A 15631-nucleotide genomic window follows, 5' to 3' on the forward strand; every position below is an offset into this window, starting at 1 on the left:
ATGATATTCACACCATTTGTATTGCAATTTTTTTCTATATTGGTTCAACTTTTGAAATTTCCAGGTTCGTTCACGAGCACAACAAACGTTGTTCACGGCACTTGACACTTTTTCTTATTCTTATCTTGTGCTTGTACCAAAATTATTGGAATATTTAAAGGAAGATTCCAAGGAGCATCATGACCAATTTAAGGTAGTTATTTATTTGTTATTGTGGTATCTTTTTCAATCTCCCTTTACTGCACCATCTGCTTTCTACTTAAGCTGAATCCTTCCATCAGCCAACTGCACACTCTATCCTCCTTAAACTTATAGAGTTAATTCAGCAGTGCTATTACACTTTGTTTCTTTGTGTTGACCCTAAGAATTATTTGTTGCCAGAAGGAATATTTTGCTTTGAAGTAGTGTGTGTATGTGTGTGTGTGTGCTGTTATGAAACTGCACAACAAACTGTATGCCAGACTGGGACTTGAACACAGATGTTTGTTTGGGATAGTTGCTCTTGCTGACTGATTTATTTGTTGGCATTTTATGTGAAGATTGATTATCATAATTATTTGGAGAAATACTAAACAGCAGTATGTGTTTCCAGGATTTTTTGGAGTAATGGCTAATCTCCAAGTTTTCCCATGATATTTCAATAGCACCGTAACTTTTTTCTTCAGATGTGCAGTAAGCAGTTCTTGAAATGAAATTCTGTCCTTAAAATGTTGATCTACAGAGAAGGCACACTTTTAGAAAAAATGGTCTTGTGAAAGAATTCTGACATCTGAGAGAGGTTTTTAAGCAGCACAGATACTTGTAATATTAGAAGGAAATATGTGCTGTGACATGTCAGTATGATATCCAAAGCATATTTACCCCTCCATCAAAACTTAAGTGTCTGGTATGCTGTGCTAAATATAAATTAGACCAAAAACAAATGTATGCTGCATAACATGTCGATGTGGTGTATCATATGTTGAGAAACCTACAGAACAGAGCTCTGAAGAACATTAACATTGCACTTAACTTGAGCATGCAGCTATATCAGCAGTTGTACAGCATTACTTCATTGCATTAGATTAGACTTGCTGTTCATTCTATAGGTTCATAGTGAGGAGGTTATCAAGGATTCAGAATATATCATGAAATGAAAAATATAATGCATGACTACAAAGGAAAGAAAATGTTCATGTATCTTCCACAGATCCAGAGTGAAATGGTTGTTATGGATGTGAAATGTCAAAAAATATCAAATATACATTAATTTGAAAGATAATAAGCTTGTCACAAAACATGCAAATGTACAGTACACTGAGGCGCATGTGATAATTCTCTGACTGTTGTAGCCACACATCAGAGGAAACACAGTTTACAACACTTATTTACACTGATCACATTGCTGCAACAAGGATATACAGTGGGCAGATTTTATTTAGTAAATTATTTGGCATTAATAATTAGGGACTTGAAAATTTGCATTTGCAGTAAATGTGAATATAGATGCAAGTTATTCCTAAAAATGCGACAACTTGAAATTATCTAGCAAATGCTGTCTTGAGACAAATCGAATGCAGAGGAACTATTTTATCAGAGATAGTTTCGAATACTTTTTTATTCTGCATATAAATATTGAAAATGTAACTAATTTTTGATTACTGATATTGTACAATTTGGAAAGATAATGTGTGTAAGAATGTGTGTGAAAATAACAAGCACACCTGTGCATGAGCACAATGGCATATCAGTGTGCTTGATGCTCTGCTGTGCCAAGTCAACTGTGGGCAATTAAATGACCTCCAAAAGGACTGGTCCACATCTAACGATCTGTCTGTGCATCTAATAAATCACTGCAAATCTGTTGCATCCTCAAGACACAGTTTCAGTCTACTGTGTGTGTGTGTGTGTGTGTGTGTGTGTGTGTGTGTGTGTGTGTGTGTGTGTGAGATCTATTTTTGACAGAGGCCGTACAGGCTGAAGGCTTTATTTGTGACAGTCTTTTTGTTGTGCCTCTCTGTGACTCGGCATCTCTGTTAAATGGTGAGTGGCAACTTTCCTTTTCAGAATATTGTTACATTCCATCCTGGATTTTCCATTATTGTATTAGGGTATCCATACACATATGAGAAATTCTATTTCAATCCTAATCTCGTACAACAAAAGTTTTGAGTTGATAGAATTGAAGACTCTTTCCTCCTGTGTTTCACAAAGTTACTCAATTTTTAAGGAGAGCATTAGATTGTTGTAGTGCTTGCTTCATAATTTCTCACAAATCCATGTGTTGCATTAGTGTCAGGAGTCAAATGTCACGTGATGGAGCGATCAAGATCAGTACTGTATCGAGTGCTTCTGTGTATCAGGAAATCTCAAGCCTATTCGAACGAAAATACTGTTTGCTAAGCTCTATGCTTTGGAACTCTTAAACATAAATTTTTACGAAACCTCAGTAGCCAAAACTTTATCTATAAATGTTAGATGATCCCTGTATTAATCTATTAAGTGCTGTAAAAATGTTTACCTCAGCAGCAGCAGTTTAATATGTGAATGTAAGATGACCCTGTATTTTTCGAATGACGAATTTGAGGTGAGAAAACTCATCTTATGATCAGGTAAGAACAGTATAAGAGTTTGCGTTCTTGAAGACACTGCTGCAAGATGTTCTTTATGAACTTAACCCAGTGTTGTAATTGGCTCTTCCATAGAATAAATAGTTTATTTTATCTACAGTCTCTCAAAAGATTATTGCATAGTACAATATTGAGTGAATGTTTGATAGCAGTCTCATATGCAGGTCAAGAGAGTGAGAGTGATTTCTAAGAGCAAACCAAGAGAAACTAATAATTGTGATCAAGCTTGAACAGCATTTTTTAAAACTACAGTTTCTCCGTTTGCTGTAGGGTCAACTACTCACTGTAATCCTAAGTCTAAACTTTCGATAAATATGCTACATTTATGTATTTCAATAAATTCAGCAGTGATCTACCTAAAGCACTGGCACGTATCAGCCATTTTATAATTCACTGTGTATGGAAAGGTAAGAAACACTAGACTGAAAAAAAAATTTGACTAAAAACTGACCAAGTGCCAGGTTTGTGGTAATTTCCTGTCTCTGAGCTATGATTTGTCAGTGATGACGTGATTTGTGCCCATAGATATCAGCAGTTTTGTTCAAACTTCTAACTCCAACTTCCAGGTTTTTGCACATCTCATGTCTGTGCAAATCCCCTTTACATATGATGTGTTTGTGTGCACAAATGTGATGCATGCAAATATTTGCACAGACAGATGGTTGCATGCAGAGTGGCCTTACATGCTGTGTCTGTCAATGTAGGACTCAGCTGTAGGATATAGCATCCTACAATAGAGAAATGCACAAGTTTATCAGCTAACTGAAATTAAAAAGTTGGTATAATGTGAACCCTTTTAATGTGGCAGTTATAGTTGGTTGGTGTTTTGAATTATGGTTGCGTAAGTTATATGTAGAGGTTGGGACTGAACTACCTAATTTATGATACTGCCAACTTCGGCAAGTAAATGAGCTATAACCATTGTGACCCCCAGTGGTTAGTGTCCTTGGCTTTGCTATGTGTTATGCATTACATGATGCTTTCTTTTCTTGTTTTTAAATGAGTGAAGAGACTAATCGTGGTTTATTGTGGAGTTTAATTACAACTTGCACAGAACCGGATGGGGTTTTCTATCGCTATGACAGTATGCCAGCTCTGCTTTCTCAGAAGCACAGATCAGGGTTATAGGCTGGCTGCCCAATGAGACGGAGGCTGGGCTTGTTTCCTTGGAACTACTACTCTCTCATCAGGCAGTCTGTGTTCTTGTTTGTTTGTTTGTTTGTGCTCATTGTCAACTGCCGTGTTATAGTGTCATTGCTGGAGTGATTGGAAAACAAAATCTGTTGACACATTTTGACTGTACCAGAAGTCTTCCCCTAACGTGTGGATAAGTTTGAAATCAATATTCTGCATATTTTATAATTATTGAATTAGGTGGGAAAAGGGGAATAATGTTGAGAAGCACCTTAAATCAGACAATCAATCCATTCACCGATGAGTAAACGCTGCTGCTTCTCAATAGAAACAATCATTTGTTGCAAGCTCAAATAGAGCCAAAGGAAGAAAGTAATCAAAGACCTTATCTGCAAAAACAGTACAAATTTTTGCAAAACCAAACATTCCAGTCAAAACCTCTTATTATTGAACAATAAAAACTATTTCTTCCTATTTTATTCCCAAGCAAGCGTTATTTAGTTCTTTTTGTTTCAAAGTATGTTGACTTGGCCTACAGGAACATAGTGTAACATCTTTTTAAATGTGGGTGTATAATAATGTACATAAAGGATGCTAATTTTGCCAAAAGTATATGCTACAGGGGTTGTTTGAAAAGTTCTGGGAAATTTTTCAGTATAGTCTCCCTGTACATTAACGCCATTAGTCTAGCAATATTCCCAGTGCTTTGATCCCATCTCAAAAATTGGATTCCTCCAGGCCTCAACTTCAGCTGTCAGTTCTTCGTTTGAAGAGAATGTCTGTCCATCAAGGAAAATTTTGAGCTTGAGGAAGAGATTGAAGTCTGATGGAGTAAAATTAGGTGAATAAGGCAGACGTGACAACAATCTGTATCTTAGTTGATGTACTTTCCTCAAGGCAATGACACTTGAGTATACGCATGCATTGCCTTGGTGAAAGATGACTTCATCATTGCCAAACTTTCCCTTTTTTTGCATATCATTTGCTGAATTTGGTCGGGGTGCTTAACTTGATATTGTCCTGTAATCGTTTGACCAGTGAGAAGATAATCTGTCAGAAGAAACTACTTCAAGTAGCAGAAAACTGACGCCATGAGCTCTCCGGCCGACCTTATCGCCTTTGCCTACTTTGGTGGTGGTGAATCAACATGTTTCCACTGCTCTGACTATTATTTTGTCTCTGGGCTATAGCAGTGGAACAGAGATTCATCTGCGAGCACAAACTGACACTAAAAAAATCTTGTTGCTCTGGAAAGGGCTCAAACATTGTTCGGACATACCCATTGTGATGCATTTCTGATCCTGCTTTCAGAGTTGGGACAACCATCTGGCAGGTAATTTTCTCATACCCAATTCCACTGTTGAAATGTGTTATTCCTATCCAGACGACATTCGTATAGCTTGAGCAGTATCTCAGACTTTCAAGTAGTGATCCTCCTGGACAATTTTATGTACTTAATTGCTTTGGTAGTAGGATATCTTGACTGACTACTATGTGGATCATCTGAGCTGTCCCAAACAAATTTAAACTTGTAAGTAGTCTTCATGGATTTGCCACCGTATCACGTTGCGCAAATTCCACAATATTTCCTCTCAGACATTTTCAACTCTTTCAACCTTGCTGGTGTCTAGGTACGACTGACTGTATCCGCACGTCAACGCCCCGTTTCTAAAACATGCGTGTGAAGAATGCACAGGCGCAGAAATCGCGTATGTGCAATAATTTGCAGATAGATGTTGCCATATTCAAACTCCCTCTGTCAAAAATCGCAGAGCAGCTCTCCTGCGCGTGCGCTATACACTGTATTTGCCAACAGTGTGGCCAGATTTTACTCACAAACGACCATACTAGACCAATGTTATGAAGGGTCTGTTATCGAAGAATCTTTCGTGTCGTGATTTAATAGCAGCCAATGCAGAGTTCCAGGCTGTGCTCAGTTGAAATCCCGCATCCTTGTTGATGAGATTATTTATTGTCCGGATATGTATTGCTTCCTTAATGATGCAATCCCAGAAAGATGATGCCAGGGATAAAACTTCCATCTTTTAATAAATAATCCAATGTCCTGTATTCAGACAGTGTTTCGCAATTGCCAACTTTTCCAGTTGACGAAGGAGTGCATGATGCTGATGTTCACCGCAGCGTTCTTGTACTGTGCGGCATCTCTGGCCTATATATACTGCCCCACATCAACAAGGACTCTTGTACACACCACATTTCCTCAGGCCAAGGTCATCCTTAACCGAACCCAATAGATTTCTCAGTTTTAGTGAATTCATTATACTGCTGTAATCCAAAGAATTTAACACTGTCAAACTCTTCTGTTTGCTTCTCATTGTATTTTGGATGTATCCTGATGGGTAAACTTTTTAAAAGCTGTGAAGTGCATTTAGTATGTTTTTTGAAGTTTATTGGTGGAAACCTAGGAACCATTTATTAACGTCCATGAAAATTTCTTTAACAAACTTTGTGAAACTTCTTGATTTGCTAATTATCAATAATATTTGTATCATCTCCAACAGCAGCAATCTAGCCTTTTTCATGTTAGAAAGACTTGCACCAGGCGACCGGTCTATCTGACGGGAGGCCTTAGCCACACGACATTTCGTATTATTTTTTGAAGTCAAATGATAAAGATGCTGATCGTATATTTTTCTAATATTTTCAGAAATGCTGGAAAAAGTGAAACTGAACAGAAATTTTGCCATTTCTTTTCTAAACAGAGATTTAACTTGAACATATTTCAACCATTCAGGAAATATACCACTGATAATTGAGTGGTTATATATTTAAACTGAGAACATAACTCTTAACTTACATTCATGTGTTATCATAACCACCAGAATTTTTTAGGTTTAAATATTTTATATTGGAAATTATTTGTACTGGCATAGTGAGGGTCATATTCATGTTACTGAAGCGATTTATAATGGCTGGTTTGAGATGTTTCCTGGCAGTATCTAATGAATGTAAGAACCCCATCTTTTCAGTAACAATCATGAAATGTTTGTTAAAAATTTAGCACCACTGCACACCCCTTTTACCAATGTATCTGTTGTTCTTAATGCTATCTGCACCTCTTAAGAACATGAAATGAAATTAGATACCAGTGTCATGATGCAAGTACCAAATAGCTGGGTCAGTGCAATAAATGAGCTGATTAAGATTAGATGTTATCAAATAATATACTTTACAGGTCTGGAGGCTTTAGTTTAACTAACAAATGTGATCCCGGACACAATTTACTCAGATTTCATTGGAAATGATATTAGTCCTATATAAGGCACTGCTGATTTATAGAATTTCAGAGCTGTTTTTCTAATAAAACACTTAATACTTAAAATATTTGCTTTTCAAATAGTGATGGTGATGAACTTGTATGTCTTAGTATACAGAGATAACCAGGGTAATTTTTTGGAACTGGCACCTCTCTTTTTTTTTTTTTTTTTTTTTTTTTTTTTTTTTTTTTTTTTTTTTTTTTAAAATACTTCATGTGCTTGATAAATGTAAATACAAATATGTAAAATGGCTAGTACCGGTACTTAACTTCAGGATTCAAAACCACTAGTCGTATTGACAAAAATATGTAAGAAGAAAGCACTTCTATATTTGGGACAAAGCTTCTAATCAAGTAACCTGCTGTTCTGAAAACTAAGATTGCTCTTACCTTTTTTATGATTTTTTACTAGCAACGTTGTGTGTTGTACTCCTATTTCTCTCTTTGTGTATTTGAGTATTTCCTGAAGATAATTTTTCTTTTCATGGAATGTAAATATGTTTTCTTACAGGGTGCATTATATGTTTTATTGGGTCCGAAGCAGAACCCACTGGTAACTAGGCACGACTGGACAATGTTGAACTCATTGTGGCCAGCTATTGTTCTTGCTAAACCTTCAGAAAAAGCATCAGTCATCAACTTGCTGGACAATTTGGTGGAAACAGTACATAAACATTTTCCAACCATTACCATTAATCTAGAGGTAAGACTTTGCTTCCATTGAATAAAATTTAAGTGCTACATTTTTTGCTTCTTCACTGGCATATTCATAACAATACATTCTTGTATACAGCGGAAGTTGCTGTAGGGTTGGCAACAACTGTTTTAGGCAGAAACCTCTGTCGTTTGGTTTTGTTGAAGCTGCTTGTGCAATCGTCATATTGTGCTCTATATTATTAGCTATTTCTTGTTGCCAGTGGCTCTCTTTGCCGAGTTATGATTGTTTTTATAATCAGTAATAAACCTTTTATAATTGTAGATACTATTAGAAGCAGTAAGGAGATGAGGCTGTAAGCTCCCTTTCCTCCAGCATTCAACAGAAAATCAGGGTAGTAATTTTACAGATAAGTTTGGCTGTTTATTGTAAATAACAGCCTCGTGATGACTGGGTGATGTGTGATGTCCTTAGGTTAGTTAGGTTTAAGTAGTTCTAAGTTCTAGTGGACTGATGACCATAGATGTTAAGTCCCATAGTGCTCAGAGCCATGTGTGTGTAAATATAACTAATGTTGTGTGTCATCTCTAATAATTAAATTTTTTTAAAAAAGTTGCATCATAAAAAGTATACAAGCTCACATCGCTACATGCTGCAGAATTGTGAAGACATTGGGCAAGTGCATAGAAGTTGATAAAGTATTAGTGTTGGTAATTTATTTAACCAAGAATCCTTTTACAGTGATGTAAAATCTCTCTTTGTTCCTCTCTCTTTTGTTCTTAATTGTGCTATTCATTTCTGGTCCTCTTAATTTATTTTTTCGTCATCATCATCATCATCATCTCTGGCACAGTACTTAATCAGAGTACTGTCTTTGATTCCGCTTCATCTTTGTCTCCCGCTGTCCCCAAAATAGAAAGATGCCTCTCCTCCAGGGACCTGAGTGACCTGTCCTCCCTTTTTAACCTTACCCAATCTATCCGTTCCTCCTCGCTCAAGAAAGAACTAACAGGTCTGAAAGTAAGGTTAGTATCATGTAGTTTTCTGTATGTTTCTGTCAGCTGTTCTGACATACCTCCTTAAGGTAAGTTCTTGCCTGAAAGACTGTGTCACAATTTTATAATTTAATCTGTTATACTTTTTTAAAAGTTACATGCACTTTGATGTAATTTTTATAGCTTTGTATGTGGCATAATGATGTGTTGCAGATACCAGATACTTGCCTAGCATCAGCTCGTAAATTGTGGAACAGTTCACCTCTTCCATCAGTGGACCCCATTTCAGATACTGAGGTAGAACTTGGACTACAGAAATTACATGAGAACAGCAAATACAATCTGGAACAGTACCTCTCATTGCTGAATGCTTTAATGGATGCTCTTGAGCAAGGGAATCTGTGAGTAGGTGGGAGTTGTATTTCCTAAATCAGAGAGAGTGTGCCATCCAAAGCGGTCTTCAAAGTAGTGTGCATGAGTAATTGTTGGATGGTAGTAAATGTCAATCAGTGGTCTTAGCACTGTAGTTTTTTCTAAATTCTTTTAGTCTGATTTTCTTTTTTGTAATGGAATGTATTTGTTTAAAAAAGACTAATCCAAGTAAGCTATAAAACACTATGGAATAAAAAATCTTGGTGCCTGTGTGACTGTTGTATAGTTTAACAAAGCACAGTATTAATATTTTTAAAGTATGCCTGATGTTGATAATACTAACTTTTGCAATTAAAATAGTCTCGTTACTTCCAGTTGTGCATACATATTTCTATTGACACAGCTACAATTTACAGAAAAGAAGAATATCTCATTGTTTGGTGTAAGGGAAACAATTTTATCCACAGAGGTCCTTTCATTTTTCATGTTGTGTCCATTCTCTGCGAAGATACTCTGTTTCTAGTGCCATACTGATTGAAAGCTTTGATGTAAAGAAATATTCCATATATTTCACATGCTTTCTTCATTTGAGCATGAAATTACATTGAGCTGATGTAAACACGCAGAACTGGTCATGTGGGAACAGTGTGATGATAGCTTACATTTTGTGATGCTGTAGCATTTGACACTTATGCTGTCATTCGTTTATCATTCAAGATATTCACTTTCATCAAATTATGCAAAGATAAATTAGAGAAATAACCAAAAACCTTAAAATAAGAATATTCTGCATACCAACCCTTTGAGAATAAATATTACTAATGGAAAGAAGGCTCGCTGATGGGATCCCCCAATATTAGGAACACTGACGAACATTTTCACCAACCATATAGAAAATGTAATCTTTGACACAATAATTACAAAGAAAATATACAACATTATTTAGTGCTACAAATTTGTGGATGATGTAATGTGTATAGTAGATGAACAAACAGAAGAAATAAATAAACTTCATGCAAATATAAACACTACACATGAAAGTATTCTATTTGCTGTGTGTGTGTGTGTGGGGGGGGGGGGGGGGGAGAAAAGAAACAGATAAACAAATATACTTACTGAGTACAACAAACTGTAAACGAATGGAAACTGAATTGTTGAAGAGGTAGGAGTACTGCGTAATTGTGATGGCAGTATCCAACAGATTCAAGGTACCAACAGTTTGTTTTAGAGGCACCAGGTACAAATTTCTAACCAACAGTTGGTATGATAACAAAGAAAATAATGAGAAAGAAGAGTGACCCAGGATTGTCCAAAAATATGACGACATAATAAGACAAGACATTCAAAGTGAAATGTACAATTATAACACTTATCTGCCAAGAGATAACTTCTTGAAGGATGCAGCTTCTGTCCACCAATCCCTCCAAACGTTTCTTGAGGAAGTTATGTTGGGGGGGGACTAAGGTATCAAGGAAGAAGTGTATTGCTATTGGACACACCATCACATCGGTTGTCAGACCTCATACCTTCTCATCAACAATACTGACAGGCATTTCCCTTCTGCTCCATGGGAAATACATCTCAAAGAAGTTGCTTGATTTTGTAGCAAGTTTGTGTGTAGCAAGTTTGTGTTTGTTCCAAATATAACATTTTTTTATGCAGTGCACGGTTTGCAAGATACAAGTGGAAGAAAAAGGGATCTTTCCACTCCCTCCTGCCTTTAGGTCACAACCTAGAAGCACCATCTTTAGTACATTTACCTCCCAACTGTTGTTCTTGATAAAGTCCTGAAGTCAAAAATTGTTGCATATTCCATGCACTCTACACCCCTTGTTTGAGTACTTGATTGACAGGACTAGTATACCAGTGTGTCTGGAACTACAGGCAGAAATTTCAAAACTAGATACAGAGAACAAATAGGAATCTGATAGTAAGAAAATAGCCATCTACCTCTGCCAACTGCCTGATAGAGCATTCATGTGAACCATCTAACATGGAACAGAATATGTAAAGTATTGGAATGAACAATCACAACAGAAAACTAACATTACAGCACTCATACTGTTGTTTGCGATTCCCTGCACTCATATTTCCCCCTTTTTTTCAGAGCATCCTCTACCACACAGAATTACACATGCCCCTGCATAACAAACATATAGTGTAAACACCTCAACACAAACAGATGACCAAAAAACACAAAATCTGTGGTGTCATCGCTATAAGTGTTTTTAGAAAAACACATGCTGAAAGTGAAGTGTACTTGCTAGCACTGAAAACTGGACATTGTAGTGTATGAAGGACAATGAGGTTGCAATTTTGAAGCTTTCACTCCAATATGTTGTTTCATTACCCCCACCCCACCCCCCTGGGGGGGGGGGGGGGAATCATAATAAAATAAACTCCCGTTTATCCAAATCGTGTTTATCTGAAATCCACTGCATCCGAACAGATTTTTTGCGACTCACATTGGCACTGTCTGACGCATTGTGCAGCTAAGCTTTTGGCTATCTAGACTGACACTTAAAAAGTTTCAACTTGTCTGTGCCTGGAGCCATACATTTACTGGTGTTTTTTGGCAGTCTACTGCTAATCAGTGCAGTGGCATATACCAAAAGTTCGAGTGTCTTCAATCCGTGCATGTGTTGGTTGAAGTTTTAGCATGTTTCTTGTTCGTATTACGTGGTCTCATGCCATTGCTATCTATTGCCACAGCCTGGTTTCAAAAGTCAAAAGCTTTATCTAGTGCATCTCAAATGTTGTCAAGTCGTGCATCTGTGTGTTTTTGATTTAATGTTTTGTGCTTTATGTCCAGAGATGAAAGTGTCCAAAACCAAAAAATAATCACTTGAGTATCGGTACAAAAAGCACTGAATGTGACTACGGGCACAAAATGAAAAAAGAATGTGGTCTTGTTGGAACAAAAGCTTTGCACTTTGCAGAAAATTGATGCTGGCGAGCCTCCTTCAAAAGTTGCTGCGGATTTGAATGTCGGTAGGTGTACGATTTCTGATTAGAAGACAGAATCGATCAGAAATTGAAAAATTTTGCTCCATCTAAGCATCAGACAGCATAGTGAAATATCGAAAAACAATGAGAAAAGGTGCACATCCCCAGTTGCAGGAGGCCTTATTTTTGTAGCACGAGCAAATAAGAGCCACAGGTGTGCCAGTTTCAGGTCCTCTACTTTGTCAAAAACTGATGACTTTTTATGAGCTGATTGAAGGAAAGGAGCAAGAATTCATCAGAAGTGGTGGCTGGTTGGATCGGTTCAAGAAGCAGCATGGCATTCGCGAAATTTCCATCAGCGGCGAATCATTATCCGGGGATGAAGCCGCTATCGCTGATTTTAGGAAGAAACTGTACACAATCATTCACAAAGGACGTCATAGTGGTGATCAACTTAACAACTGTGATGAAACTGGGTTGAATTACAAAAAGTTGCCAACAAAAACCTTTACCTCTAAACAAGAAGAAATGGCACCCATATATAAAAAAAGCAAAGAAAAAGTTACTGTGCTCGCATGCCACTGGCAGCCGTAAACTGTACCTTACTTTAATTGACAAATCCAGAACACCAAGAGCATTTAGATGGCAACCAGCTGATAAACCTTTGCCATTGTGGTACACGAATCAGTCTAAGGCATGGATGAATGGTGCCATCTTCAAAGAGTGATTCCAAGCAGAGTTTGTTCCAGCTGTTGAAAAATACATTGAGGAGAATGGACTTCCTCAAAAAGTGCTACTTGTTGTGGAAAATGCTCCTTCTCATCCAAATGATCTACAAGATGGGGATATCAAAATTGTGTTTCTCTCACCAAATGTCAAATCTTTATGACAACCAATGATCCAAGGTGTTCTTGAGGCAATGAAAAAAACATTACAGACACGAACTGCTGGAATAGTTAATTGGTGCGATTGATGCTGAAGAAGATTTTGTGCAAGCTCTTAAAAAAAATCGATGTTTTAAGTGTAATTCATTGGATTGCTGAAGCTTGGAATCTAATTCCTCCAATTTCTCTCGTTAGGTCTTGGAAAAAACTCTTGATCATAAGGCAACTCATCAATGGTGGGAAGAAGGAGGCAACACCAAACCTCAAGCTGACATGCCAGAAACAGATGAAAATGATGTAATTTTAGTGAGTTTACTGGAGGAGCTACTGGGTTGTGAAGAGGTGAACTTCGAAGATGGTGAAGAGTGGGTGAAAAATGATTTTTTCATTTGACTGAGGAAGAAATTGTCCAAATTGTGACCAATCAGAAAGCATCAGAAGAATATGTGTCAGATGATGAAGCAGAGAAAAAGATATGAAGTGATCCGAACCGCCCTGCAGTACATCAGCCAACAGGAGGAGGCGACTTTTGCTGAAATCATTTGTTTTCAACGTTGGAGATATATTGCCGCAACAAAAGTTTCTTGAGCCAAAAAACAAAAAACCATAAACCATTACATACTTTTTTACCAAAAAATAAGTTCTAATAAAGTGTCCTGGAACTTCAACAACCATAAGTTAAAAGTTTTTTGTTTCATAATTTTGTACAGTAGTTTATTTTTTATGCCAAAGAGTAGGTAATAAAATTAAAACTCCTGTTTTTGCCTGCTGCCAAAAAAGGTGGATTTTTTTCTATAAGAACGCAAAATAAATGAGCTTTGTTATTCAACATTTAAAAACTTGAGTTTTTAATCATATTTTGGCATCTTTTTAACATGTCAACACAGTTTTTTCAGTCAAACACATGCAAGCTTATTCACAACCATATCAGTAACATTCTGCATACCCAACACACATTTTATGATCATATTTCACGGTATTAACGCAATTCGGGGTGTTTCTGTGAGAAAACGGGGACTTCGGTTTATCCAAAATTTTCGTTATCCAAAGCAGCTGCTGTCTCGATCATTTCAGATAAACAGGAGTTTACTGTATAATAACATATCTGAAAACATTATATAACACCTTAATTATATATAACAATGAGAACAATCAATTTTTGCCAATATAATTGTATAGATAAAAAAAATCTTCTCACTAAGTGGCAGGAGAACACACACATAAAAGGTTGTAATTACACAAGCTTTTGGAGCCATTGGCTCCTGCTTGAGCCAGATGGGTTAAAGGGGACTGGAGAGGTCTAGGAAAAGGGGTAGTTTTTGGAAAAGTCACACAGAATGGCGGATCAGGGGAGACTTAGCGTACGGGATGAGAACGAAAAAGTGTTGGGGACTGCACTGGTTGAGACTTGAAAGCCTAAGAGCTTAAAGGTGGAAGATGGGTAATATGCAAGACAGAGATTACAGCTAAACCAACATGTATGAGTTAATAAGAGTGGAAAGTTAAGTGCATTGCACGTGACAGAGCTTGGAGGGAGTCAACAAAAAATAAACAGATAAGAAAATGAAAGATATAGAAAACTGAAATGGAATGAAGAAAGTTACTCTGAAGAAATGCTGAGATGGAAGAAAATAATGTAAATTAAGGCCACATGGATGGCGAGAACCAATGATATGTTGTAGCACTACTTCCCACCTGCAGAGTTCTGAGAAAGTGGTATCTTGGGGAAGAACCCAGATGACGCATGTGGTGAATCAGGCACTGAGGTCATGATTGTCATGTTGTAGAGCATTCTCTGCAACAGGATATTGTGTGTTGCCACTATACACCCTCTGCTTATGTCAATTCATCCGTAGTGATTATTTGGTGGTAACCCTGCTGATGTAAAAGGCCAAACAGTATTTACATAGCAGCTGGTATGACGTGTCGTTTCACAGGTGGCTCTTCCTTTGATAGTATATGTTTTGCCAGTTGCAGGGCTGGCGTAGGTGGTGGTAGGAGGGTGCATAGGGAAAGTTTTGCAGCAAGGATAGTCACAGGGGTAGGAGCCATAGGGTAGGGAGATGAGTGCAGAAGGAGCAACAGGTGTGACAAGAATATTGCAGAGATTGGGAGGGTGATGGAAAGCTATTCTGGATGTGGTGTGCAAAATCTCAGACAGAATGGATATAATTTCAGGGCATGATTTTAGCAAGTCATGACGTTGTTGAAGCAGCTGATTCATACTTTCTAGACCAGGATAATACTGAGTGACCACTGGTGTGCTCCAAAATTGTTTGTTGGAGGGATCAGCACTAATAGGATTGGATGTGATGGCTCACATCCGGTGAAGGCTGAGATGAGAATGGTGGTGTATTGCTGTAAAGAGTCTGTATCCGAACAAATATGTTTGCCTCGAATGCCAAGGCTGTATGGGAGGAACATTTGACATGGAAAGGATGGCAACAGTCAAAATGTAAATACTGTTGTTAGTTAGTAGGTTTGATGTGGATAGAAGTGTGTTGCTGACCTCTGATGAGGACAAGATCAATATTAAGGAAAGATTATATACGTACAGCAAACATTTAATAATGCAGGCCACTGAGGATGGTTCGTAAATAAAAGGAAACAAAATGTGCATGGTGTAAAAACAGACAGTCTTTTCTTTAGTTGCATAGAGGAACCATATCTCTAAGAAGATAATAGTAGAAGCAAATAACCAATGTTATGGCCTTATATAAGCTAAAGGAACATCACATTAGGTGAAAAAGTCACACTTG

At 37.3% G+C, this 15631-nt stretch overlaps 1 protein-coding gene across 1 annotated transcript in view; it reads left to right on the forward strand.

Moving 5' to 3' along the window:
- Positions 1-15631, forward strand: part of LOC126480677 (proteasome activator complex subunit 4-like) — a 215911-nt gene that overhangs the window by 79386 nt on the left and 120894 nt on the right. The window contains exons 18-20 of the mRNA XM_050103901.1: positions 65-193; positions 7532-7723; positions 8884-9071. Of these exons, the coding sequence (XP_049959858.1) occupies positions 65-193; positions 7532-7723; positions 8884-9071 (509 nt within the window). The remainder of the gene's footprint in view (positions 1-64; positions 194-7531; positions 7724-8883; positions 9072-15631) is intronic.

This window comes from Schistocerca serialis, chromosome 5, assembly GCF_023864345.2.
Source record: "Schistocerca serialis cubense isolate TAMUIC-IGC-003099 chromosome 5, iqSchSeri2.2, whole genome shotgun sequence".
NCBI classification, from domain to species: Eukaryota; Metazoa; Arthropoda; class Insecta; order Orthoptera; family Acrididae; genus Schistocerca; species Schistocerca serialis.